We start from the raw sequence: 26,917 nt of genomic DNA, 5'->3' as shown, positions 1-26,917 counted from the left end.
CCACTGGGGATCTGGGTAACACACCGGACCCTGCATCAGAAGGACCCACCTGACCGGAAGAGGCAATGGAGGCTCGATTGACAGGAGAAGAAGATCCGATTACCACGGCCTCCGTGGCCAAGAGGGAGCTATCATGATCAGTTCTGCCCTCTCGAATCTGAGTTTCCTGATCGTAGACCCCAGAATGGGAAGAGGTGGAAATGCATATAACAGGCCCCGAGGCCAACTGGACACGAGGGCATCTGTTTGTTCCGCCTGCTGACACAGGTGTCTCGAGAAAAATCTGGGAACTTTGTGATTGAGAGGGGAAGCGAAGAGATCCACTAACGGAAGGCCCCACTCCCCTACTATCATTTGGAAGACCTCCACATGGAGAGACCATTCCGCTTGATCCAGAGACTGTCGGCTGAGCCAGTCCGCCTGCAAGTTGGCTATCCCGGAGAGATGTTCCGCAGAGATGGACTGGAGATTGTGTTCCGCCCACTGAAAACACAAGTCTGTTTCCTTCATCAGAGATCTGGAACGGGTACCCCCTTGGTGATTTATATGTGCCTTGGCGGTGACATTGTCCGTGCGAACAAGCACATGTTGATTCTACAGAAGGTCCTGGAAACTTTCCAGGGCTAGGCGGATAGCCTTCAATTCCAGCCAATTGATGTTGTGCCTTAGGTCGCTCTGCTCCCATCTGCCTTGAGCATGGAGGTTGGCACAGTGAGCTCCCCATCCGAAGAGGCTGGCATCCGTGGTGACAATCACCTTCTCTGGAATTTGAAGGGACACTCCCCGACACGTGGCTTTTGACAACCACCATCGAAAGGATCTTCTTACAGGTAAGGAGACCTTGATCCACAAGGGACGTTTCTCCATGATGGATTCCTGATAGGGGAGTAGCAGCCACTGCAGAGGCCTGGAATGCCACCTGGCCCAAGGAACGCAGTCCAGACAGGAGATCATAAGACCCAGCATGTGTGCCAGGTGAGCGAGCGAGGCCTTCTTCTTGTGAAGGTAGGGAGACATGGAGGAGTGCAGCTTCTCCTGACGGTCCTTTGGCAGGCTGACTGTGGCTGAACTTGTGTTGAAAAGTACACCCAGATGGAGCAATTGTTGGGACGGGGACAGATCACTTTTGGCTTTGTTTATGATGAAGCCATGTTGTTCTATGAGGTGAACGGAGCGGGCCACGTCCTTCATCGCCTGTTGGAGAGACGCAGATCGAATCATCACGTCGTCGAGGTACGGGTAGGAATGAATACCTTCCTGCCGGATCCATGCGATGACGGCCACCATCAACTTTGTGAAGACCCAGGGGGCCGAAGACAGGCCGAACGGAAGAGCTCTGTATTGGTAGAACTTGCGATCGTAGGCGAATCTGAGATATCGACGGGAATGAACGTGAATAGGGACATGCAAGTAAGCCTCTGACAAGTTGAGCGATGCCAGCCAGTCCCCAGGGAGGACAGAGGCCTTGATGGACCGGAAGGACTCCATACGAAAGGTTCGTTTCCGGACAAAGCGATTCAACCGCTTCAAGTCCAGAATAGCCCGCCATGAGTCGTCTTTTTTGGGAACCAGAAACAAGCGAGAAAACACCCCTCCTGGATTTGTTGAGCTCAGAATAGGTTCTATGGCCTGGATCTCTAAAAGGTGTTGAATAGCAACCTCCATCAATTTTCTCTTCGTTGAGCAGTTCGACAGAGGAGTCTCGAAGAAAAAATCAGGGGGTGTTCCCCAAAAATCTATGTGGTAACCCTGAGAGATGGATTTTCTTACCCAAAGATCTGTAGTTGACTCGAACCAGGTGTGAGTAAAAAGTTGTAGCCTTCCACCCACTGGTGGCGAGTCATTGTTTGCGGTTCTGTTTCGGCTGATTAGCAGGGAAACCTCCCGCTCTGCCCCTTCCGGTACCTCTGCTTCTGAAGGTCCAGGACTGCCGCCAGTTAGATCTGTTCTGTCCTCCTCGGAACTCACGGTCTCTGAAGCCTTCCCGGAAACCTGAGGAGTTAAATCGAGTAAAGGGCCGGTATGAACGAAAGGAATTCTGGAAACCATTTCCACCCCACCCACCCCGAAAGGAACGCCTGTTGTCTGTACGACCACCAGGCATAGCCTTCTTTTTATCTTGAGTCTCAACCAATACTGGTTCTAGAGAGTCCCCGAAAAGTTTGCTGCCCTTAAATGGAGTAGCCCCCAAGGAGGCCTTAGATTTGGAATCCACTCTCCAGTGTTTTAACCAAAGGCCTCTTCGAACGGCCACGTTAGCAGCCATAGATCTAGAGGCATGTTGAAGGCAGTCTAGGCTAGAGTCAGCCATAAGGGCAGAGGCCCGGGCAATCTTATTCAACCCTTGTCGGAGCTTAAGATTTTCAGGGGGTACCAGCTTAGCTAATTCTTTCGTCCACAGAATCGTTGCCCTGGCAAATATGGAATTCGTAGCTGCAGCTCTGATGACCGTCGCCGAACCATCATGGATCTTGCGGAGCAGGTGATCGGTTTTCTTGTCCTCTGGCGACTTAAGAAACTCCTCTCCTTCCCTGTTGACCAAGGATCCGGACACCAGTTGTGCCACAGGAGCATCTACAACTGGAAAAGCTAATAAGTCCATTACATCAGAGGGCAGAGTATACAATTTTTTAGGGATTTGAAACACAGGCTTGGAAGTGGCCCATTCCTCTAGCATAACCTCCCTGAACATGGAGGGAAAAGGCACTGTGGCTGGGGTAGAAGATGTAGATGGGAACACCTCCTGATCCAGGCCTGGAACAGGCTGTGTACCATCTTCCTTGGAAACATCCTTAATAGCTCTCTTAGCCTTAGCAAGCAAAATTTCAAACTCCGTAATGGAAAACAGTCTGGCGGTAGTAGGTTTATCAGAAGGTGTCTGCTCATCAGAGAGCTCCCCTTCCTCTTTCTCAGACTCTGAGGAAGAGCCAACCAGTCTCACCGTGGTAGGAACTGTAGAGAAAGTACCAGAAGGCTCCAGGTTAGGCCTAGCTCCCAGAGTGTCACGACTAACAGGCCCCACAGGCACGGCATTACTAGGGGGCAGTCCAAGACTGGAGTTAACATTATGCGCCCCAGATTCCGACACACCTCCAGCACATTGTCTCTTTGCTCTAGGTACCCCCTCACCAGAGGATGAAGAAACATCATGGTCCCTCCTAAGGCGTTTTTGGCTATAGCGCCTCGCCATCCACACTCGCTCCCCAACCAGAATATGTTGTCTAACAGGACTGGAGTCCGGGGAGGATGAAACGGAGGGACGCCAGGGTCTGTGGCTAGAACGCGCCCTGGGCGCAGATGCAGAGATAGCCGTGTTGGGAGGGGGCAAGGGGACCCTGGATGACTCCTGAGAAGGCACTTGGTTAATCAGGGGGGAAACCACAGCCATGCATTGTGTTCTGATAAAATTCCCCAACCATTTTAATTCTTTCAGGGAGAGCTGTTCCCCATTAGGGCCCACAATACTTGCCACTGGATCTGCCCCTCCAGCCATGGTAACGTGCCCTGAATCTGGGAGCCCCACGGGGGTAGTACTAGGAGCGCCTGAAGCGACCAAATGCCCTCCGGCCGAGGATATCGCCGGCGGAACATGTGCAGGAAGAGTTGAAGGCGATGTCGCATGTTCGCGGGGCCCCGCCGCTTCCAAAATGGCCGACGCACAATTGGCGGGAAGACTGCAAGGCGGTTTATCTGGCTGCTGCGCCCGTACCGCCTGTAGCTGTAAATGCTCACTCAAGGGAGCTGAATTCGCAGCATGCTTTTTCTTTTTCTTTTTTGGTCTTGAGTCATCCTTAAGATGCTTTGTTTTCTTTAGCGCTTTGGAACCCGATATATGGGCTGTAGAGGAGGGCGGGCTTACAGCCTTGTCTCTCTGCCACTTCTCCGCGGCTGTAACGGGCTCCGAACAAGTCATCTCCGCCCTTATTGTGCTAGGCGCCAACTCCCCGCTCTGGGAGACCGCAGGGGCTGAAGCTCCCTTGCTAGCAACCTCCGATGGAGTCAAAACTCCCATTGCCGCCGCCTTAACATTCCGCGCTGCCATGGAGGGAGCGTCAGACAAAGGTCCCTCCGATAGGGATCCTTTCAACATATCGCCAGTGTGCGATAAATCCATAGATCCTCCAACAAAAAACTCTCTCTCCGAAATGAGAAGAAAACGAGGATCGGAAGGAAAAAGGGGGGGGGAGGAGGGAGAGTTAGAATACAGCAGGAGGGAAAGCGACCAACCGCTACGGAAAAGAAACGCAGATAAAAGTGAAAGAAAAACTATGCAACTCCTCCCCCCCCCCTTGCACACAGAAAATAAGATTAAAGAAATAAGGAATTTTTAGTTAAGATCTCACTAAATACGACCGTTCTCGGAGCTAGACAGGACCAGAACTGGGGAACGAAGGGAGGCACTGAGTGGGTAGAGGACGTGCTTGTTTCTGATTGGCCCTGTCTCGGAGCATGCGGAGCCTGACAACCCATTGGTGAAGGATGCCCTCCCCATAACCTGGAAAAACAGGGGCTTTCCTGTGCAGGTCTGGCCTCTCTTACAATGAATGATTGTTTTAAGTTTAAATGGAAGTCCTTAATCATTAACAAACTGGCTCACTACGGCTTCTCTCAGGAAGAAATGATTAAGTTGGGTTTTGATCGGGCCAGAAGTGAGATTAAGCAACGCATTTTAGATATGGAACTCCAGGAGGAAGCTGCTTGCTTGCCTAAGAATATCTTTATGGGGGATCAACTGTTCAACTTTAAACCAGCAAGATATTTGAGTATCATTCATATTCCTAAATTTAGGAGTGCCATGATGCTTGCCCGTCTAAATGTGCTTCCATCTGCGGTTATGGAGGGAAGATTTAAAGGTATTCCCCTTGCTGCTCAAGTCTGTCTGTGTGGTTCTGATTTGGTGGAGACTAATGCTCATGCTATTCTTTATTGTAATTTTTATAGGGAGGCCCATATAAGATGTGTGTCTCCCCTGCTACAAAATTTCCTTGGTCATTTGGATGATTTTTATTTAAATTTTTTATTGTCTAGCCCTGATGAGGAGGTTATTAATAAGGCTAGGTTTTGTTAAATTATATGTAAAATTCATTCAGATGTTTGGTAATGGTCTATGTTTTGTAAATTTGCTGGTCTATGACTGTAATAAAGGTTTCTGTTCTACAGAGGAGTAGGACCAGGTTTCTTGCTAACTTGCTCCCCTCCTGCTTATTGAGGGATGGGAGAATGAAAGAGGTCCACACCAAGCCAAGGGGTATGGACAAACACCCCTCAGCACTTGCACCTCTAGCGGCAGGGGAGGAGCCCCCACACCTAGCAGGTAATAGTTTTGGATGCTACATCCATTGGATTATCATGTCCAAGAGAAAATACATACTTATTGCTGCATAATTATGTGTTTCTTGGATCACTCTAGGAATTGACTGCTATTTTCTTGGGGCAGGGGGAACTGTGAAATACAGAGCAGTTTTCCACCCTTCAATTTCATGGTCTCAAACCACAGTGATGCTTCTTTGGTACAAGATTATATACATACCCTGTAGAACAAATAAAAGTAATAAAGCAATAAATATTTGGTCTGTAAAGGAAGGATACGAGTCTCCTTGATGATGACATCTCTAGTGGCTTGGTGGAAGACCATCTGATAAAACACATAAATGATTTGGCACACAAACTCATCATCTTCCTGCTGAGCTATACAAAAGGAAAAATAATTCCACCAGTCAAATTTTAAAGCCCTGATTACAACAAAAATATTACATGAAGAGGTAAAGCAGCCGCTTGTATTTCAAGACATGAGATAGAGACAGAAACCGTAGTTCCAGTTTTAGTGAGCCCTGCCAGCTTGTTCAACAAATAAACTGGGGTTTGAGTGTCCAATTGAAAACTCTAAAAACCACAAGGGAGTTTCTTTTGTTCTGAGAGTGTTTGACTGGAACACCTGAAAAGCCCAGTCTTTGTTCACCCCTCCACATCCCCTGTGTTTGCTTTCCTTCTCCATGCCAAGACATCCTTACTGTGAGGAAGGGGAAAGAGCTAACAGGTAGGTGTTCACTTTCTTCTGGTCAGAAGCAGCTCTATAAGCTCCATGATCCCTGGCTAGAAATGATGCATCACACTTTGCTTGCAACTGAACCCCTTGTCACCTGTTACCTCCCCACTTTTTCCTAAAGTAAGGATTATTTGGCTTGGGGGAGGGTGCAACAGGCAACAAAAGGGATGATGAGAGCAGCATGCAAACCCCATTTTCAGTCAGACCCATCTTAAAAGGGGCTGGACCCAATCTGAACTGGGGCCATCCTAGTCAACAGGGACAGTTCACATTTTTAGATCCCCCCCTCTCATATACTAGTCCTATTCATAGTTTCTTCCATTATTAGATATCCAATTAAGACAATACAGGTAGACCTCACCACACACAGTCCCGACACCCGCAATTCTGCATACCCGTGGTTGAGCAATGGAGACCCAACCTTGGTATACATGGTAAAACAAAGAGTTAAGAGCCACGTATCTGTGGTTCCTAGACTGAAAATGAGCTCTGAAATTATTACCCATTTTGTGGCTATTCTGTTAAAAAAAAAAAAAATCCTGTGCACAGAAAATTGGCCAACCCAGGGGGTGGGGGCACTGTTGGACAACTGGAGAGCATCGTAGGTTGCTTTTTTGCTCCTATTTCTGCCCTCCAGAAACCTAACCCCCCAATTTCCATTCACTCAATGACTCATTATCTGTGGTTGTAAAGTACAACAGAACCCCTGAGGATAAAGAGGTCCACCTGTATACTATTGTGTTGCAGTTTGCTCTTTTGGTCAAGTTACAGAGTAATTGAGGGAGAGGGAAATCCAGCTTCCTGAAGCTACACATGCAGTCCGATCCTATGCATATTTACGAAGTTCAGTGTGCTTACTCCCAAGTAAATGTGCATAGGATTGCAACCTGATATCTCAATTCTACCACACTATTGCTTATTTTGGCAACAATAAAGATTAGGGCAATGAATAATTTTAAATTATAAATAAGCATTTACAAGGAAGATTTCCTACTGAGGAATTACAAACTAGTGGGAGGGGAATACGTGCATCCCACAGCATTGCTGAGTGGGTCTATCGGATGTAATGACATACCATTTAGCAGTTCAATAAGTGCTGGAATAATCCCGGATTTAGCTAGCAGTGCAGCACAAGAATCATCCATTGATACGGTTCCAATCATTATCACAACTTCCAAAACAAGGTCATCTTCTGCAGAACCTAATAATTTGGACAGAGAGACTGTACTGCTGAATCTCACTGGAACACAAACGTCCTCATATGTTTATTTACATATTGCTTTTCAGAAAACTTTGCAAAGCAATTTACATAAATATGTTAAATAAAAATAGTCATTAGAACAGTAGCCATCAATAAAGAATATACAATTGAACATCAAAGACAAGCAGATTATTTTTCTTTTAAAGCCAGGTCTTTTCATGCTGCACTTTTGAATTAAGTTCTTTCTCCCCACCCCACCCTCAGGGCAAGGTAACTCCTCAGTAGCCCTGTGTGAACAGTTTATATAAATCTTGCTGGGGAAAGGCCACACCCAGAGAGCATCTTCCAGTGTGCCAAGCAAAAACGTTTGACTTCTTTCTTTTGAACAGCAGCTGGACAATGTGGCATCACAAACAGTGTCAAAAATCACTGATGTGACATCCTGATTCAGTTTGCAACCCCAGCAAAATACCAAATGACCATTGATTCTGACATTGTGCTGGGACAACATTTGTTGAACCCTGCCCTTACCAAATGCAGTAGCAGTTAATAGGATCTAACCCAAAGTATCTCTGGCTATGTCACAGATTCCTTGATAAAATCATGCTATGGAGGCCACTAAGTCAGGCTAGGAATTTTAAGATCCATGGGCCATATCTAGCCCCCCCTCTATTTTTTCACTCAGCCTCAGGATTGTTGCCCTTGGAGGAAAAGGAGAGAAGTCTTCATGACCTACAGGCCTTATGATAGCCATTTGGCCCAAGTAAGCAGGGTATCTTGATTTATTCTCACTAAACACAGAAACCAGTAGCAAATAAGTTATACACACACACACACACACACACACACACACACACACACACACCTCTTACCACAGCCCCTGTGCCCTGCAAAAAGGTTTCTCTCCCCAATCTGGAATGCTAAAAGAGCATTCCATAAGGTGCAACAATGGGTTGACACCAAAAAAAAGATCAGCTCACCCACATAATGTGGAAGTTGCATTATTTTTCCTATATAAAAATGCTATAGCCATCTTAAAGTTCATCCAGATATGCTTTCATTTATCTTTACAATAAATAAAAAATATGATTATATTTCCAATGAAGTTACCCTAATTTCTGCTCCGACCAATTCATCCATAATATCCAACTTGCCCCAATACATTCTTACAAATCTGACTAGTACATCCAATACTTTGATGAAGAAATAGTGCCTGGGATTGTAACTGAGGATTATAGTAGCCCAACTATGAAAGTCTGCTAAACTGATTTCAGATTATATTCAATTTGTCAACTACAATTCAGAAGAAAAAGCCTTGTCAGTTAATGTGTTGTGCAGCACATTAACACAAACCGAGAGACTAGCCATTCTTTATACAAACCTGGCTTTAGTTTATCTTTAAGATATGGTACCATTTTGTACTCTTTCAACACAAGTTCCCAATCCAGATCAGGCAAAGTCAAATTGGCCAGTGTTCCTAAACATTCTATCACAAATTCTTCCTCTTCATCATTAGAAATCTGGGCAGCAAGGTCACCAACATAATCCTAAAACAAAGAGGAACTCTTTAGCAAATACATAAACCACACGCATACAAGACACAACATGGGATGAACTTTAAAGTGGTCCACCTCAATTTGCAAATCATCAGCACAAGAAAGAATTTGCAATATAAACTGGAAACAAACCAGTCCAGATTTGCTGAACACATTAACAAACCTCTACCGGCCTGAACTAAAACCTAATTATTAGGGATTTGAATTAATCAGCCAGTAGCTACAGTTATAGAATGCTTTCAGTTCTAAAGAAATGGAAATAATTCGTCCTTTTCAAAGAGAGGTAAAAATGAAAAAGGAGATGTGAATGGTAAATTATTAAGAATGGCAGGATTAACTATGGGAATAATGCACTCTATCCCCCCAGTCCTAAATTTTACACTGGTGACTTGATCTGTAATGTCAGCATGCTGAAGTGCTTTGCTCTGGTGCAGCAACTGAAACAACCCTCATATTTACATACAACTTCCATTAAAACAACAGATGTTTATGTGATGCTACAATAGGACTGACCCATGACAATGGATAATGTTATATATACACCTAATTAAAAGGACTTCTAATTCTCCTGTAAAATGTCTTGGAAAGATTTCGAAATCGTTATTATTGTTTATTAATACAGAACATGACACATTATGGAGAAGAAGAAGACAAGTCCCTGCCCCCAAAGGCTCAAATAGCCAAAGGGGAGACAATCAAGGGAGGGGAGGGAAAAAGAAATGAGGAGAAACAGGGAGTGAATATGCAGTTATTCCAGTTACACTTTAATAATAATAATAATAATAATAATAATAATAATAATAATAATAGACAGATTTTTATACTACCCAAAATTCAAGTCTCTGGGCAGTTTACAACAAACAATGAAAACAAGTAAAAAGGTTAAAAAATTACAATTTAAAACTTAAAATGAAGTTAAAACCATCAAACTATTAAAACAGTATCTAATTTAAAGGCTGGGTAAACAAATTTATTTAGCAAATTTATTAACCACCTGACTTCCTTAGACTCGAGGCGATTTACTCAAATTAAAACAACAACGTAGACAAAAGAAGGGGGAATGGCGGGAAGAAATACAAGGTGGGGGAAGAAACCCCCACACAAAGACATTAAAAACTAAAAGCCTGGCAAAACAGGAGCTTCTTAAAGGACAAAAGAGAGAGGGCATTATGAATCTCAGGAGGCAGAGTGTTTCATAAGGAAGGGGCTGCAACAGAGAAGGCCCTCCCAAAAGCTGGGGCCCCACGTACCTCCCCTGGGCCCAGAACTCTGAGAATGCCCATCTGAGACGACTTAACAGGGCTGGTCGAAGTTGGATGGTCCTGAATGTACATATGCGCCAAACCCTGAAGGGTTTGATAGGTAATAACCAGAACTTTGAAGGACCTGGAAGCAAACTGGCAGCCAGTGCAGTGACCTCAGCAAAGGTAAAACAAGATCATATTTTCTGCTGTGCATAAGCAGCCGGGCAGTGGCATTTTGGATCAGCTGAAGCTGGTCTTCAGCTTGCAACCCAAGGCAGAGCACACTGCAGTAGTCTTCAAAGGCAACCCCAGATAGAGTGCATTGCAGTAGTCCAACCGAGAGGTGATGAGGGCACGAGTTACGGTTGCCAGGGCCTGCCCATTGAGGTAAGGCTGCAGTTGGCATACCAGACGAAGCTGGGCAAAGGCTCCCCTGGCTACGGCTTCCACCTGCTGTTCCAGCAGGAGCCATGAGTCCAGGATAAACCACAAAATCATGAGCCTGCTCTTTCAAGGTGAGCACGACCCCATCAAGGGAAATGCTCGAAACCGGAACCTGATGAGATCAAGAATGGAACAAGAGCAACTGTTTTGGAGAGATTAAGCCTGAGCTGGTTTTGGCCCATCCAAACCCTTGCAACCGCCAGACACTGGGTCAACACATTCATGGCATCCTGGAATTGGCAAATGTGTCTTGAGTGCCTTTTTTAAGGTTGTAAGAGATGGGGAGGCTCTTATTTCACCAGGGAGCACATTCCAAAGCCTCGGGGCAGCAATGGAAAAGGCCCGTCCCCAAGTTGCCACCAGATGAACCAGTGGCAACTGCAGACAAACTTCTCCTGATGATCTCAATTAGTAGTGTGGCTCACAGCGAAGACATTCTCTTAAATACCCAGGGCCTAAGCGGTTTAGGGCTTTATAGGTTATAACCAAGACCTTGTATTTTGCCCAGAAACCTATCGGCAGCCAGTGTAGGATAGGAGTGATATGGTCTCTCCGAGATTACTCAAGAGACCAACACGGCTGCCATATTTAGGCCCAACTGCAGTTTCCAGACTATATACAAAGGCAACCTCACATAGAGCGCATTGCAGTAATCAAGTCTGGAGGTGACCAGCAGATGTACTACTGTTCTCAGGGCATTCATCTCAAGAAACGGATACAGATGTGTATCAAGAATGGCAGGATTCCAGAAACCTTTTGTCCCTGCCATATTGCCAATGGTTCAAGAGCTAGGATAAACAATGGTGAAAGGGGACACCCTTGTCTAGTGCCCTTTGTAATAGGGCATTTTTTAGGGCTTGGTGTCCAAAAGCACCTCCAGAATGTGTACCTGTTCCTTCTGCGGAAGTGTGACCCCATCCAGAACAGGCAGATCAAAATCATTTCCCAAGTTCCGACCCCGCACAATAGGTATCTCCGTCTTATCTGGATTCAGTCTCAATTTGTTATCCCTCATCCAGCCCATCATCACCTCCAGGCAGGCATTTAGGGAGGTTATGCCTTCTCCTGTTGATGTTGACATGGAGAAAAAGATTTGGGTGCCATCAGCATACTGATAATACCCTGCACCAAATCTCCGGATGATCTCTCCCAGCGGTTTCATGTAGATGTTAAACATTGGAGACAATATGGAGCCCTGAGGGACACCAGATTAAAGTTCAGATTTTGAAGAATGAAAGTCCCCGAAGGACACCATCTAGAATCTGCCCGAGAGGTAGGAGTGGAACGACTGCAAAGCAGTGCCTCCCACCCCCAACCCCCTCAGGTGCTCCAGAAGGATACTATGTTCGATAGTATCAAAAGCTGCCAAGAGGTTCAAAAGAACCAACAGAGTCACACTTCTTCTGTCAATTCCCAATTGGAGATCAAATGGGAGACTAGAAGTGTGAGCACTGTAAGATATTCCCCTTAGGGGAGGGAGCTACTCCGGGAAGAGCAGAAAGTTTCAAGTTCCCTCCCTGGCTTCTCCAAGATAGGGCTGAGAAAGAGACACCTGTCAGCAATCTTGGAGAAGCCGCTGTCAGTCTGTGAAGACAATACTGAGCTAGATAGACCACCAGTCTGACTCAGTACATGGCAGCTTGCTATGTTCCAGTTTCATCCAAGACTGCCTGCCTTCCTTCCTGGGAGTTGGAAGGCTACCACTCTCTCAATGACCTTGCCCAACCACAGAAGGTTGGAGAAAGGCTTATAGTTCCTTAACTCTGAGGGATCCAACATAGACTTCTTCAAAAGAGGTCTAATAATTGTCTCTTTAAGGCAAGGAGGCATCCTGCCCCCCCTCAGAGAAGTATTTACAATCTCTACTACATTTTCAGAGGGCTAGGGTAGAATTATAACAGGGCATTGAATTAGAGCATTGTAATAAGGGCTTCACAGAAGAGGTGAATTATGAGGAGAAGGTTTTACTTATGGGATCTTTCATTTTACATATCAGCTCAACATAAGCATCTTATATAGTTTATCTTGCTCAAACACTGGCAACCAGCTGCTCAGGTGAGAAAATGCTTTCCTGTAAGGAGCACAAGATCTGCAGCTGAGCTAGCACTCAAGCACAGCTTCAGAAGAAACAACACCACACCTTCAGCCTTCTGTGGTTGGGATGACCAGCAGCAGACACCAGAGGGCTAGGGTAGACTTTGATTTGAACACTAGCCCCCCAACTTTTGTTGCCACCAGTAAGAAGCTGGAACCAGCAGCTTGGCTGAAGAAGCCCTGCCCCTGTGCTAGTCTCCTTCATTCTCTCAAGACCATCTGCAGCAGCCCCATCCATTCTCTCAAGCTCATTCAAGGGAGCAAGTCGTCACTTACAGGTTGTTCCCAAAAAGAGCAATGCCAAAGGGTAGGGGGTCACTCTACTGTGTTGTTTTTTTAGTTGCTTAATCTGGGGCTGAGCCCACTTTCAGATGCTGAACTTTGGCCTGGAGCTATTCTTTTCCTTTGGTCTCTTTTTCCTATAGGAGGGTGCAATATTATTGTAGGTTTATTGTGAGAACTTGAGCACAGACCAGTTGTACTAAGCCTGTGGGTGTGGGAAGGCAGGTTTATGTTCCTAGGGAATGTCTTTGTTTAGGTCTTTGTCTCCTATGTAAATTGTGAGGCTAAAAATGAAACTAGACTGATTTGGGGCGGAGATGGTAGTTATTGGGAGGTCAGCAGATTATTTTTTAGTTTCTGCTCTGCTTCACCTCTACATTATGTATGGTTGATCAGGCAAATGATGATGCAAATGAAAAAGGAGCATGACCCCACAATTTGGAATAAATGGTGGAGTGTGGCCGTTATGGCTGGCACTTCTGTGAGCAGCAATCTCAGGCAATGACTTGACTTGGTATTTTGTGATGGTTAGCATGAAAATGATCTGGGGATGGGGGAATTTGATATAATTATCTTGTCATGGACACATCACTCCTTGATTTAGAGTGTAGACTTACAACAGTTGTATTAATCCACAGAGGTGGGGGCCCTATTACAGTAAATTGCCTCCCTCCCTCGACTAGATTCAAATAGTTTTGATGGTTCTGTGGGGGGTAGATTTCCTGCCAACATGGCAGGCAGTCCTGATCACTGGAACCAAGATGACCCAGGTGGTTGGTATGATTATCAAACCCATTATCCCACACAGGAAAGCTCAAGAAGGAAAATGCGTGACAAATCCAACAAATTCACCCATGCTGTTACAAGCTCTTAATGTTGCACCAGTGTTCTTGTGCTTTTTCACAAAAGTGCAAATACTCAGAGTAGCAGATTTTCAGGTGGCACAGGAGGCTGCAGAGGGAAAGGGAGGAAAGTGATGAAAGTTGCCCTCTCCCTTCCTTGTTCAGGCACAAGAGTTCCGCTTGTGGAAGTACTAGTCTGTATACTACCCTCTATAAAGTGAGTCAGTTATCCTCAAACTGTAGATGGGGTGGGCGGGGGGCCCTGAGAAATAATGGCAGGGGCAAAATTTGAATGAGGGACTTCGCGGTTCAAGACTCAGGTATTTTTCATTTAAAGGAAAAATCTTACCTACAAAACAGATGACAGTCTAACTCTTCAGAAGACACCAGACAGAGGGAATCCCCCACCCCACACCATTTTTAGCTTCTATTGAGATACCAAAATGACAACTGTTTTTATAGCCTGCACAATCATCTGGTGTTGTACACCATCACAGCTAGGCTATCGGTAGCTATATTTTCCAAAGGATTAAGAGGCAGTAGCTATGAAGCAGAGAAGTGAAAGTACTAAAACAAATCCCTACATTCCAGAATCCACGGAATCCCTATAAAATTAAGCCACGTGAAATGGCTTAATTTAGTAAAGTAGCATACACAAAAGATTAAGTGCTGTTTACAACTAAAAAGTTAATAATTCATCTATAATATTCCAACAGCTTTGAATAAGTCCCTTCCCGTGAAATGTCAAAAGGCATACATGCTTACGATAAATAAAGTTTTGGTTGGTCCATCATGCTGAGAAATGTTCCTAATCATCTTCATCAATAATGGGTCTTTGAATTTCAGTGCTCTCTTCATCAGCATCTTCAGCCCATTTCCTGAAGAGAAATACCAGAAACCATTTTTTAAAAGACCAAGTGATTGTCCAAATTAACAGAGAGAGAGAGAGAATTCAAGAGGATTAGATACAATCATCCCTGTCAAGAAAACTGGCCTCCTTACCAGAAGATTGAAAAGTAGCCAATAACATGTCAATTTCTTAAAAAACGAGATGCACGGGGCAGGCTTCTGGAATTCTTTGAGTGTCAGCAAGCTTATGGTGAGGAATGATTCAACAGACAATGGCTGACATTCTGCATAGCAAAACCTGTGCTTTTGTGTACCTCAAACAACACCCATGATGTTGCAGGACAGGGCTGGTGTGTTGCTGTTTAGCACTGTGCAATGACACTACATCCATTATTTCTAACTGATGTAGTGTAACACAACTGCAACTGAATCATTTTAAGTAGCAGTGCAAGTTTGTCTTTGTTTTCGATTGTCCAAGTATATAATGCCCAATATTCTGTAATGCATTATGGAGCAGTACAGACCCTCTCATACTGCTGCATGTGTCTCAGCTAATGTCCACAGCTGCGTGACATGGTCTGTACTGCTTGTATTTCGCTGTGCAGAATGTCAGCCATTATATATTTGGACTTCCAGAAAGCATTCGACCAAGATCCTCATCAACAGCTTCAAAATAAACCGAAAAGCCATGGGATAAAAGGACAAGTCATCTTGCAGATTATTAAGGAGCCCCTGGTGGCGCAGTGGTAAAACTGCCACCCTGTAACCAGAAGGTTACAAGTTCGATCCTGACCAGGGGCTCAAGGTTGACTCAGCCTTCCATCCTTCCGAGGTCGGTAAAATGAGTACCCAGAATGTTGGGGGCAATATGCTAAATCATTGTAAACCGCTTAGAGAGCTCCAGCTATAAAGCGGTATATAAATGTAAGTGCTATTGCTATTGCTATTAACTGGTTCAATAACAGAAAGCAGATAAGAGTAAATAAGACAGTTTTCGTAATACAGGGCAGTAAGCATGGGGCCTCCAAAAGATCTGTATTGGGACTGGTGCTGTTCATAAGTGACTAGGAAAGAGGAGAATAGTGAAGAGGCTAAGTCTGGGGATGATAGCAAATTATTCAGGACAGTGAAAGTCAATTTGAATTGCCAAGGGTTCCAAACTGGGCAACAAACTGGCAAATAAGTTCCAATGTAGTAAAGTATAAAGATGCAGGAGTAAAAAGAGAAAAAAGGCAGATCCCATGCTAGGGATTATTAGGAAAATAAAGATCATTAAATAATTACATCATTATCTGGTTGGGTTTAGTTTGACTGCTTCGTCTACCCTCTGCAGGGGTGGTGGATCAATTAGAATGGTCCCCACAACGGAGGCTTATGGAACCGCTTGGTTTCTAGACAGCTCTCGGAGGATTTCCAGTGTCCAGAGCTGGCAACTCTGTCAAGGCCCTGGTGAATCTCTGGAATGTGGAGACAGCCCAGGCTATTGACACAGTCACTCCTAAGTGCCCTCTCTGGCTTGGTGGAGCCTGTTCTGCTCCTTGGTTTTCTGTGGAGCTTAGGGCAATGAAACAACTCAGATGGCTGGAATGACACTGGAGGAAGACTCATGATGAAAATAAGACAGCCAGCGTCATCATGATCTTATGAAAATCTATAATGTTGCTGCATCTGGAACAGTGACTGACATGTTCCCTGAGTTAGAAAAGTGGAGCAACAGAGCCTTGCAAAGAGGCTATTCCAGAACTCAATCAAAGGCCTGTCCTGCAACTGAGCACGTGCAGAGGGGAAGCTGTCCTCTCCTCCCTCCAAAAGTACTTTTTGGCTTCCAGAGCTATGTCCCTGACAGTTGTTCAATCCATTTATCTAAAACTACTCATCAGTTAGACTATTCATATGCATGCAGTAGTTCCAAGTACATTGGAATTACAGGGTACTGTGTTGCTCACCTTCACAAATCAGTTGCACATTTCTCTTGTTAGCAGCCAGGTTAATGCAGAAGGAAATTAACTCCAGATCAACACGTTCATCAGGGCACTCAAATAGCATCTTCATTAACTACCAACACATGAATTTCAGGCCATTAGATTTGCCAGAAAAAAGGTAATATAGAGAGCACTAAAATGAACCTATGCCTTATAGGAGCCTATATAACTAGAATTACATTCCCTCAACAGATTTTTCTCAAGCACTGCTTAACTGTTGAGGTGGGTGTCAGTGAAAGGCCACAAATGAAATGATGGAAAATATGGAAGATGCATAGTAGCAGCACTTTATGCAGTATGTTCCTGAATTTGTTTTAGACAGGGACAGGCAAAAAGAAGAGGAAAATCACTATCTTTAATCTTTTAATTTAGAAGGCAGCTACCAAAATGGCCACCGTGCCGAGGAAGAAGGCCCAAATGGGCCGAAGAGCTGGCCAAACGGGCCGGTTCGGGCTGCACTGAGGCCAGCAGGAGGAGGGGGAACCTCCACAGACCTCCCCCCCACCACTTCCAACTCCCCCAGAGGGGTAAGTGAGATAAAAAAAATTAAAAAATTAAAAAATTAAAAAACGCAACAAACACCCCCCCAGACCAAATTGAACGGGGGAGGGGTTCAAGGGGGTGCCGAACTGAACTGGCCTGGTCAGGTTCGAGTCCGATCTCGAACTGGACCAGCCAGTTCCGTGCACATGCATACTGAAAACTTGCATCTTCTGTGACACCTCTGACATAATTCCTTAGTCCTCATCTCTTAATGAAAACTATGTCTATGTACATGTAACCGAATGTCTGTATATTTCCCCCATTACTTTCCTTTCCATCTTCCTCCCATCTCCCAGCTGCCCCTCTCTCAACATTTAGATTGTAAGCTACTTGGGCTAAGTAACTATTTTCGTATATGTTTCTTTGTAAAGCACATTGATAGCACTATATAAATAAGCACAACCACCAAGCCATTTGCACCTATCACCGCATGTCGGAATTAACAAAACTAATGAGAATTAACCACAGACAGTAAATCCTATAAGATTTGTTTTCATAGGAAGCATGAGGAATAGAGCTAAGACTATGAATTATCCACAGCAAGATTCAGATAAAACACTACTGAATTTAGAAAACAACATTCTTGTGTAATTATCTAAGCACATGAACAAGTTAGTTCTCTTTTAATTGCATGAAAACAATACTGGGGGGAAAAAACAAGTATATTGCCAGTAGTAAACTGCATTCATGTACAAAGGGAGTCCTGTCGTTTTATCTAAACCAGTTCAAAATTTTAAAATAATCCTTTGAGACGAAGTCCATGTTTCCCATTATGTCTTCATTTAATTTGATTGCTACTCATGCCACTTCAAAGGAGAGCGTAATTGCTGCCAAATAGGAAATATTAAAATTAAATTTGTTCTGCTTTTACTATGTCCATTGTCATCTTTTCCTCATTTAGCAGGAAAGCAGTAAAAGGGCACAGCGCGTGCAATGAAGAGGCAGTAGTTTTCAATCAGACAAGTCCCATATTGAGTATCGGATACCACAGTCCAGGACTAAAATCACTGTGTCTAGACTCTCTGGCACCTGACTTCACTTATTTACCAGTGACCAGAGGCCAACCCCCACAGCTTTCTGTTCATACACCTAGTCCAGCCCCCTCCCTGTCCCTTACGCAGACATCTTTGAATGATTAGGCCAGAACTGCATGCCTCAAAGCATCTCTTCTGACTGGCTACTCCCTAACTTTAATGTTTGAAGTAATGCTCTGGTTTCTGAACTTCAGCAGATAATGGTGGACAAGAGCAAAGGGGGCTGTCAAGAAAGGACATTTACCAGCATTAAGCTAAAAAGAAGCCTGCAGATCAAAGAGGGGCCAAACAGACAATGGTGGTGGAAAACATGTGGATAAGTAAGCAGCAGAGAACTTTGCATACTGCTTTGTCAAAGAGTACTGAATATCACTATGACATCACTGCACAACCATGCCCTTTGATTGGTCAGACTATTACCTATAAATGCTTTTATAAACATCTGGATGGCATTTGCACCTATTTAAATAAAGCACACGCTGCTGGGGTCTAAACAAGAATGGACTGTTAATGTTCACTTTTAACTCTTACTACAATGGCACCCATTAACTCAGGCAAGGCATGCAAGTGTTTCCCAGAGTTTCTTTTGGCCATTTAAAAAGGTACAAAAAGATAGACACCAGTCAACTCAACAAGTCACAAAATGAACCCACAGAAGCTTCTAACTTGCAAAAGTGAAGACGCTTCTAACTTGCACCAGACATGGAGGAAAGGTTGCTGGCAGCCTTCACACATTGCCTTTTCAGAGCCTTGCAAGGCTCAGATGGGGAGCTCTCTATTCAAGCCCTACAAAATCTCATTTTGTTTCATCATTATGTCAAATGGCTCAATCTGTCCTTATGGAACTCTGTAATAATCTTCAGCTACAGTGGACTGAGAATGCAAAGATATTTATGGCATTAAACAGTATGGAGAGTTAGAATTTCTGGGCCAAGTTATTCCTCACAATGCTAATGCTGCCTCTGCCTTAGTCTACTTAGTTGTGAACAAACTATCTGATATCTATCCACACATGTACCAGCTCTTCACATTTCTTTAACCATACTAGTCACTGTCATAGTTGCAAAATGTAGCTTTTCCCAACTAAAACTAGTGAAGACATATCTAAGTTCTATTGTGACTCACTGCACTAGCTAACAAATACTGCCCGAAGCAGGCCTGCAGAGGTGCAGAACTCACTTTTATGATTGTCGAGGCCTCACTATCCAGATCATGGTAATTACATTTTAGATAGGTACATTAGATATGTTATATTCACCACCCTATAATTTATTCAACTGATCACCTGCTCATTCATCATCTGGAATATCTGTTACGTCCAGATGCCATATATAGGGTTGTTGGTTTATTTTGGTAAAATCAATGTTAATTTTTAATTATATGTTTCGCTGCCTGTTTACTTCCTACAGGGGGCCATGCAATGAGTCTTTGCCCAGGGCCCCAGATGACCCAAGGTTTCCCCTGATGCAGACTCTTACAATCCTAAGAATTTAAAATGTAATTTCTGAAAAGCAAGTTGCAAGTTCTCACAGATGCAAACTTCTTTAAAAATATGATACTTCAAAATTTCTAGGAGTATTAGAAACTAGGAAAGAATAATCCATTTATTCTATAATCAATATATTTCAAGTTTTGAATATTTTAATGTAACTAGATCCAAGTATAAAAACTTGGGATAAGTGCACTAGGTCCAAGAAATGCTCCTCCTTGCCCATCTTAGAGGCAGAAGTGCGTAACTGCCGACATCTGCAATAGCAGGTTCCATCTGATACAACTAAGCTTTGGGGATGGGATGCTCAGACCTTACCAATTAGCTGAGGTGGGTGAAGTGCAAAAAACCCAACATCTTACTAAGAGAAGCCCAGAATCATCACAAAAATGAAGTATTACAGAAACAAAATAAAGTACATGAATACAGAAGCAGAAGTGACTGTGGACACACAAAACTGCATAAGTAGCATGAACGAAACAGAAAAATCTTAAAAGTGTCCAGAGCATGCCAAATATTCATATTGTGACATTTAATAATACTCCTTCAAATGTACCTTTTTGGTGGGATTTTTCTGATGTTTTCATTTTTAATAGACTTGCACCTTCATCAACTAAAATAGTATTGTAAACTGAACAATGGTGCAGCATTTGCATGCCAAATCAACAGGCAAACTGTTGCCTGTTAGTCTAACAAAAACAGGTGGTTACCAAAAATGTCATCATTGAAAAGAAGTATGCAAGAAAAGAATTATTGTCCCAGTTAGTACAGCCTGAAATGTCCTTATGAACTCTACTACAAGAGGACTGAACTGGTATGGGAGAAACAGACATTTGAAAAGAAGCGTACATACCTGTGGTATGCAGTCTGTGTATGCAAACATTGATTTAAAGCGGTCATCCATGCTTATGTGATAGAGAATACACATGGCTACTTGTTTATAGTTTTCATTTCCTAGAGAAACAGAAAAAACATAAAAAAGCAATAATCTAGACAAATAAGTCACATTTGAATTGAACCAATTCACATTTAAGCAAGTTTAAAGGAACTCTTCTCAAAGCTCACAGATTCAGATTGCAGGTACCAACATTTGTATTTTTTGTGTGCATTCCCTTAGGTAGCCTGGTATATACCAGGTTTTTTCACTATTGGCACTTCTTTCACCTCCCTGACCTACCAGCTAAATTAGCTGAATATCCAACAGCTCCCGTTTACCATGGAAGAGCTTGATTCTAAGATCTGACCAAGAAGGGAAGGAGGAAGCCTTTGGGGGCAGAGATGGGCAACTTGTTTTATATGAGGGTTCTAATCAAAAATATACTGGTTATAGTCCAACCAAGTTAAGCATGTTCGCTAGACTCTCTCCTAGTGACATTAACAGCACTTCGAAGTGCTTAATTTAAGACAGATTATTATTCCTTTTTAGATGCAATAAAGAATATACATACCACTTTTTTCATCATGAATGCCAAGTGAGATAGCCAAGTTTGTAGATACTAAATTATTCAGGAGTGAAAATCAAAACAGATTGCAAAGAGCTCCAAAAGTATCACTCCAAACTCTGTGGGCAATGATATTTATCTATCTATCCATCTATCAAATTTGTACACTGCCCCAAACTTTCATCTCTGGGCAGTTAACAATAGCATAAAACAAGTTAAAAACATATTCAAAAAACTTAAAACAATTTAAAAAATTAAAAATAAACCAGAGATTAAAACTTAATTTTTTTTTAGGAAGCTGAGAAAGCTTGGGCGAAAATATGGGTTTTCAGGTGTTTTTTTGAAAACTGAAAATCAGAGATGGGGAGGATCATATCTCAGCAGGGAGCGCATTCCACAATCTCGGAGCAGTGACCGAGAAGGCCCGTCTCTGTGTAGCCACTAAACGAGTTGGCAGTAACTGGTGACGGACCTCCTCAGATTACCTCAATGGGTGGTGGGGTTCGTACTGAAGAAGACGCTCTCTTAAATACCCAGGGCCTAAGCCGTTTAGGGCTTTATAAGTTTTAACTAGCACTTTGCATTTTGTCCAGAAACCTATTGGCAGCCAGTGTAGCTCCATCAGTAAAAGAGTGACATGGTCTCTCCGAGATGACCCAGAGACCAGAGATATGGCATATATATAGATCAATGTAAGTTATGCATAAAAATATGAACATTGCGGCAAAATATCTTTAAAGGGTCTGAACTGACAGCGACTAATCAGGGAAGAGATGTTGGAATCATGGTGGATAGCTCAATGAAAATGTTTGCCCAGTGCAAACTAGCTGTGAAAGGAAGTGAATTCTATGCTAGAGACCATTAGGAAATTGCCAATATTGTATTATAATGCCTTTACAAAAACCTATAATATATAGTGATACGTGGAATACTGTGCACAGCTCTGGTTACTGCAATCTCAAAACTGATATTGTAGAGCTAGAAAAGATGCAGAAACGGGCAACCAAAATGACCAGGAGCCCAGAGAACCTTCACTTGTGGCTTGAGGTATCCGGGCTTTTTAGATTGGGGGGTGGGGGAGGGGGACATGATAGAGGTTTACAAAGTTATTCATAATGTAAAGAGATTAGCATTTCTCCCTGTTTCATAATACTAGAATCCAGGGTTATCCTATGGGGTTGTAGCTCAGTGGTAGAGCATCTGCTTTGCAATTCCTGACATCTCCAAGCAGGGATGGGAAAGACTCCTGGCTGAAACCTTGGAGAGATGCTGCCAGGGCTGAAAAACCTTGGCCCTCTAGCTGGTTATGAACTGTCATCATCCTCAGCCTCTGTGGCCAGTAGTCAGGAATGATAGGGGTTTTAGTCCAACATCTGCAGGAGGGTCTCGATTGTGCAGTCCTGGCATAGACAATACCGAGCTAGATGGACCAGTGATCTGACTCAGTATAAGGAAGCTTCCTATGTTCTTGATTGGGAAAGAAATTATTGATGGCCAGATATACATATTTTACGACAAGCTTGTCAAAGGGGAAAAATGGTGACTTGACAGAAAAACTCTTGTGCAGACTAGTTAGGGATTTAAGAATCTTTAAGGCATGCACATTCAGATATACATCCAAACATGCATCTCACTGAAAGCAACAGAAAAGGAAGGCAGCATTAACATGTGCATCTGATTTAATAATGGTTTCTAAAAACAAGGATTTCCAAGGTGATATCCAAGACCATGGGGAGGAAAGGTTCGCAGAAATAAAGTATCAGACATTGCACAACCCTAAGCATTGGTTTTCATCCTCTCTAATAAAACGCTTGGTGTCCGTCCGTGGATGGACACCAAGCGTGCGTTCGTGCCTCGCCTGTTCTGGGCATGCGCAAAGCGCGAAGCGCATGCCCAGAACAGAGCAAGGGAGGCACGAACAACAGGACCCGGTGGCCATCTTGGGCGGCCAGAAGCGGCTGCCCCAAAGAAGCCGGGTAAGCGGTGGCGGGGGACACTGGCCGAGGTGCGGCCAAGGCGGCGGCGGAGCCATGGCCGCGGCCTGGCCACGCCGCCGAAGCTGGGAGGGGGGAGGAGGCGGCGGGGGAAGCCGGCCGAGGTGGTGGCGGAGCCGCCGCCGAGGCCTGGCGCCGCCGCCAAAGCCGGGCGGCTGGGAGTCCTTGGGGCCCTTGCCCGGCCGGGGAGACCAGCCGGGAATGTGAGGCGGGGGTGGCCCGCACCGGACCGGCAGCAGCGCCCCCAGAGTCCACCCAGCCGCTGATTTGCCCTTCCCTTCCTAGCACCCGTTATTCAACGGGCTAAAATTTACTTGTCAAAGATGAAACTACTCAAATGACCTGTGCTGAAGCATCATTCAAACATCCATAGCACATGGACAACAGTTAAGCAGATTAGTAAAGTTGTGCACTTGAATCAGTGTCAGTTCCTGGCGACCACAGTAGAGTAAAGAGAAGTTGCTTATGGGGCGTGGAATTCAAATGCTAAGGTTTTCAACTATCAAGAACACTCAACTTTCTAGCCTTAAACTACCCAGTCCCTCTGCAAGAGGAGAGAAGCTAATCCCATCTATCCTGCGGCAGGGCTTCCTCTGCTTGCAAATGTCCAATGTGGTATCAAAGCACAAAAGCTAAATGGCATAAAGGGAAGGTAAGCAGAAAGGTCCAAAGCTGGGGAGCAACCTGCAAAAAAATGAAGTGGTCCAAAGATGGGGACAGGATACAACTAGAGGAGCTGACAGAGGCATTCAAATATATTATTTCTACAAAAGTTCACCAAGATCTCACACGTGGCCACTCGTGAATTGTCAATCATATTGTATGAATAATATCCATAATCCATGGGCTGAAAATATGCCAGTATTATGGTTTGGTTGGATATCATGGTCCTTCTACCAATTCTTTTGTGCTCTGGAGGAAACAGACAAGGGTGGCAGGATGATTGGGAAGGAAGACATAAGTACAGCCAGCAGAGCACAAATGTTCCACTCTTGATGTCCTAATTTAAAAGAGATTTTATATTGCAAGGTATAGAAGGGCACCAGTTCAAACACAAGAGCCAGCACCATACAAGACCTTGAAAGGATGGGGGTCAGGGGGCCAAGCAGGTATAAAAAACTTTTAATGATTAATGGTGGATTGGCCAGGACACTAAGGACAGCCTTGGAAATGAGTGGCTTGGATATTATGCATTACAGCAATAAATCTGACTAATGATGAGCTCACTGGCTAATAAATAGGGTGGTCAGAAATACTTTGAATGTATTCCCACAGGAATGTATCATTAATTAATTAAATTGCTATTTTGAAGTGTTATTCAATTGTCCTTTGCATTTATACTGCCATTCCAGAACACTTGGTCATTCCCAGCTGAGGGTAGTTAATGCTCAGCGAACCAGTCATTAGCAGCAGTTACTGATTCTTCTGTGGAAATTATTGCCATTATAAAATATACTCAGTGGTTTGTAGAAATAATATTGTTTAAATTTGCAGCTGCAGTTCATCTGGAGCAGCTGGGGTGGAAAAATATTATGTCCCTTGGGCAGTTTTCACAACAAGTTTTCAACAAATTAAAGGCTCCAACTGCACACATGATGGGTCCAAAGTTCAAAATTATTTTAAGCTTTGGGACATTAAGCAGTTATGGACCAGAACTACCCAATTCTGCTCAACAATCAATTCCTACCCATTTTAACTAGGGATGTGCATGAACTTCGGTTTGTGTAGAGGTTCAAATATGAACTGGTTTGTGGTTCGGTGAACCGGTTCGGCACAACCGTGAACCAGTTCGGAGGTTTGAGAGCGATGCCTGGGGGGGGGGGAGGGAGCAGCACCTTTAAAAGTGAGTAAAGCAAGTCCTTGCCTGTGTGACCACTGCTCCATGTGGCGGCAATCCCCCCAACGCCGCACACAGTGGTGGCATGCACGTGGAGCTCACTACAAGTTGTAGCAGGACCGCATGCCTCTTGTTTAAAAGTGGTACAGCTTGAACTCCGCATCAATGCCAGCTTTTCAATCACATGGGTTCACAGATGTTTCACTGCATACAATATGCTGTAGCTCTTGTGTGCATAAATATTGGTCTTGATGAATAGGAGACACATTTTTTAGTCTGCAACTTGATCATGAAATCTTGTGAAAATCCATTTTTAACACAGTGTTATCAAGGGTGCTGGATATAGGCATGTCTTTTTTTGCTTGCCATCTTACCACTGTTCATTCCCCCACAGCACAGGAGGCAATGCGTTTGTCTTAATGAGACTTCCATTTTTTTTCCATTTGTTCCTCCTTACACAATAATTTGCAAATCCAGAGTTTGTTTGTTTTGCCATCTTGCTTCAGTATAACAAGAGTATGCAGCTGTATATATTTTCTCTATCTCTTCAGTTAAAGATATATATATATATATATATATATACTAGCTTAACCAGCGCAGAGCATCGGCACGCTAGTACTTGAATGCTCCCCTCACCCCTTGCCACAGCCCCCCTCACTTCAGACATCTCTCCAACCTCACCTGAGCCACACTCCTGCTCCTCCTCCTCCATCTGGTTGCTTCCATCCCCCTCACCCCTCTTGGTCACAGCTGCAGCATTGCTGGTGCCTATCGGTCAAGCTGCAGCCTCCTATTCCAAGAGACCTCCGGGCCCATCCTCGCGGCTGCCACTGCCATGGCCACTCATTCCCCTCAGGCTGCTGTCAGGCCCCTTGCCTGCCTGCCTCCCTCAGCAGCCCCAAACAGCAGCAGTGGTTGACTGGGCCCTTCCTTGCTGCCAAAGGGCACCGCCATGGCGGCTCGTTCCCCTCAGGATCATCCCTCACCCTTCCTTCTTTCTCCTCCCCCTCCCTTTCTCTCTCCTCCACTCCGTTCTTTCCCCCCCTTTCTTTCTCTTTCTCTCTCCCCTACCCCTGAGTTAACAGATCTTGTTCATCTTGTTTCCTCATCTAATTAACACACAACAGCAGCCTCCTTCTCCTGAAGGGGCTCTTTCCCCCCTCACAACCCCTCTCTTCGCAGACCCCTGCCCACTATCCTTTTTATTTATATTCCTCTTCTCTACAATCAAGAACATCTTCTGACCAGTAACAGTTGCATTCCAACTGACCTTAAAAATCATAGGCTCTTCCTCCCTATCTGCATATGGAGTCTCCAATATGTAGATAGGGAATCTGCCCAATCACCACGGTGTCACAGGCTCCTCCTCCCTCTCTGCATATGGAATCCCCACTGCCCAATCACCATGGTGCTTCTGCTCACGAGAGCTACCATGCATGGGATTAGCCATGGGTACTCCTTAGAGAATTTTATTTTTATATACAGATGTTCAGAAAGAAAATCTAGATCAGATATGGAAGCAAGAGAGGAGCCAATAGTCAGCGGGAAATAAACAACAACAACAACATGAAGCAAAATAAGCAACGGGCTTAGGAAAATCAATATTATGCACATTATTGTGGGATGAGTAAGCTATCGCCAAGACTACACAGTGAACTGTACTGCTATTTTTCGATAGTGGCCTTGAACTTAACACAGACAAAGCAAGCTCAATGGTTTTTCTTCCCAAGACCCCCATTTGTCTTTCTCTCTCAGCACTGACAAGTTATTTCTTCCGGCCAAGTTATTTTATGGCCTGTTATTTTACATTCTTATCAAATTAGGATTCTAACTAGAGTGGGTCCGACATATCTGACAAAAAAGAAAAATGAAAAAGAAAAAACCTTGCAGGAAGGGGGAGCTTTCACATCAAAATGGGCAGAGCTAGTTTATTTATTTATTGGCATTTACATGCTGCTTTTCTAGTCACCTAAGGCTAACAGTTACACTTTGTGACCCCACTTGCACTTGAATGACATAACCCAGCACTTATGGGGCT

The 26,917-nt window shown here is 44.1% G+C and overlaps 1 protein-coding gene across 2 annotated transcripts in view; it reads right to left on the bottom strand.

Moving 5' to 3' along the window:
- The window catches only part of KIFAP3 (kinesin associated protein 3), a 155,750-nt gene that overhangs the window by 87,166 nt on the left and 41,667 nt on the right, over positions 1-26,917 (bottom strand). For both annotated transcript variants that reach the window (XR_008306215.1, XM_053246268.1), the window contains exons 11-16: positions 20,460-20,560; positions 16,505-16,613; positions 14,475-14,587; positions 8,629-8,794; positions 7,122-7,247; positions 5,590-5,688 (exon numbers count right to left, since the gene is read on the bottom strand). Coding sequence is in view for 1 of the 2 variants with exons in the window: in XM_053246268.1 (XP_053102243.1) it covers positions 5,590-5,688; positions 7,122-7,247; positions 8,629-8,794; positions 14,475-14,587; positions 16,505-16,613; positions 20,460-20,560 (714 nt within the window). In the remaining variant the exon portion in view is untranslated. The remainder of the gene's footprint in view (positions 1-5,589; positions 5,689-7,121; positions 7,248-8,628; positions 8,795-14,474; positions 14,588-16,504; positions 16,614-20,459; positions 20,561-26,917) is intronic.

Source organism: Hemicordylus capensis, chromosome 4 (assembly GCF_027244095.1).
Source record: "Hemicordylus capensis ecotype Gifberg chromosome 4, rHemCap1.1.pri, whole genome shotgun sequence".
Classification (NCBI taxonomy): domain Eukaryota; kingdom Metazoa; phylum Chordata; class Lepidosauria; order Squamata; family Cordylidae; genus Hemicordylus; species Hemicordylus capensis.
The sequence above is the reverse complement of the archived record's forward strand: the minus strand, read 5'-3'. Positions and strand labels throughout refer to the sequence as shown.